Source organism: Xiphias gladius, chromosome 1 (assembly GCF_016859285.1).
Source record: "Xiphias gladius isolate SHS-SW01 ecotype Sanya breed wild chromosome 1, ASM1685928v1, whole genome shotgun sequence".
Lineage (NCBI taxonomy): Eukaryota > Metazoa > Chordata > Actinopteri > Istiophoriformes > Xiphiidae > Xiphias > Xiphias gladius.
Window position 1 is genome coordinate 548,501 of NC_053400.1, and position 2,000 is coordinate 550,500.

Here is a 2,000-nt window from a genome sequence, read left to right on the forward strand (position 1 = left end):
ACTACAGAAAGATCAGTTGATCTTGTTTTCAGTGACCAGCTGTTGATGATTTCATGTGAGTGCTGAAGATTTCAGGTGAGAGTGTTAAAGAGCTGTTGATGATTTCAGGTCCTTGATGTGGACCTGAAGGCTCTGAAGGCATGTGTGAGGCTGGTGCTGCCTCTGCAGTGTGACCCGAGAGGCTGTGAACTCACTGAAGAGGCCATGAAGTCTCTGCTGGAGGCCACCCAGCAAAAAGTCCCACTGCAGGAGCTGCAGGTGGTATATGAAGAGTCTGGGGACTTTGATCAGACTGCCCTCGCCCTGGAGCACCTCAGGTGGAATTCTGTTGAACTAATGCTGTCCCAGAGTTCACTCGTTCATGTTTTTCCACATATTTAAAGAGTCTGATAAAGTTTACTGCCCGGCCTTACCATATTTTCCTCTTCCTCTCTTGCTTCTTCTATCTGCAGGTTTTTCTATAAGCACATCTGGAGGCAGTGGGATGAGGAAGATGAAGATGATGACTTTGACTACTTTGTTCGTTGTGTGGAGCCTCGTCTCAGGCTGTGGGTATACCCTGTATTTCTGTAATGATCTTGTAATGGTAAGTGTTGGTTCATTTCCATGAATCCTGTTTTTAAAATCTGTCTTAGCTACTACGACATCTTAGAGGACAGGGTCCCGGCAGGCCTGGTGGTAGAGTACCAGTGCTTATTGGACAAATGCTCCCAGTGCTTCCAGCAGTTCTCTGCGCTGCGCAGCGGCCTCAGCCCTGACTCAGACTCTGAGCTGGACAACGTGTCAATGGTGGAGGGTCTGAAGCTCTACGACCAGCTGGAGACGTTTAAGCGTAAACTACACATCATCGAGAATCCCCTGTTGAGGTAGGAGATCTGTGTGTGTCCTTCAAACTCCATCAAACCCCACCTCACAAATGCCCTGCAGCATCACCGCTGCTGCCTCTTTGTCTCTCTTATCCAACTTTTTCCACAACCTCGATTTTTTTACAACCATCAACTCCTGTCCAGGTATGTGATGGGCTACAGAGGTAATGCCAGGCAGCAGTGTGTGCAGAGTCGTGGGCCCAGAGCATCAGGTATGAAGGTGGTCCATGTGGTAACAGCCTCCTGCAGCACCATGCAGCTCCAGTCCCTCCTCAGTGCCAGACTGCAGCCTCTGTGCTCCTGTGGGGACACTGAGATCCAGGTGAGTACCACAAACACACTTACAATATGACCAGGAGTCGGTCCTATTAGACAGTTAATTTTAGATCTGCTGCCCGGTCAGCAAAACACCCAGATTCATTAAGCTCTGACACTAACAAATCCATTATTGAATTGGTTATCTCTCCTCCCTTTTTTATTAGCAAAGTGTAAAAAACATTTAGATAGTGGCTTCTCATGTTCAGCCAGCTCTGGCCATTACTTTCCCCATTCAAAACCATAAACATGATCAGCTGTAGATAATGAATGATAATTCAGTAAAGCTGTAGATGATGAAGGTTAATCCAGTAAAGTTTGTCAGTTCTCTGGTTAATGTCAGCTGTAAACTACATTATAAATGTGACGCTTCTGTAATGTTTCCAGTAGACTTTGAAACCACGGCTGAGATGGAGTACAGTCGGATGCTCTGTACATTCTCATTTCACACCAAAAAGCCAAAGTTTGAAAGGTTTGAAAGTTTGAAGCATGTTTAAAATAGAAAGACACATGTTCTGTTTTTAGCTCCTCACTACAGGTGGGGCTGACTTTAAAGTTTGCCCTGACGGTAGTGCCAAAGGGAAGCAAACAGTGTACTCACTGTGTACAGTGTCTGTTAGTAGGAGCTCTCCGGCTCAGCGCTAAGTTGTACTGTACAGTGCATTTAGACTCTCTGCTTTTTTCACTTTTTTTTATGTTGCAGCCTTATGCTAAAATCATTTAAATTCATTTTTTCCCTTATCAATCTACACTCAATACCCCATAATGACAAAGCAAAAACAGAATTTTAGAAATTGTTTCAAATTTATTAAAAAGGAA

The 2,000-nt window shown here is 44.7% G+C and overlaps 1 protein-coding gene across 1 annotated transcript in view; it reads left to right on the top strand.

Moving 5' to 3' along the window:
- Positions 1 to 2,000, top strand: part of shcbp1 (SHC SH2-domain binding protein 1) — a 14,116-nt gene that overhangs the window by 3,348 nt on the left and 8,768 nt on the right. Inside the window, 4 exon segments of the mRNA XM_040127686.1 lie at positions 109 to 317; positions 453 to 548; positions 636 to 866; positions 1,011 to 1,268. Coding sequence (XP_039983620.1) covers positions 109 to 317; positions 453 to 548; positions 636 to 866; positions 1,011 to 1,268 — 794 coding nt within the window.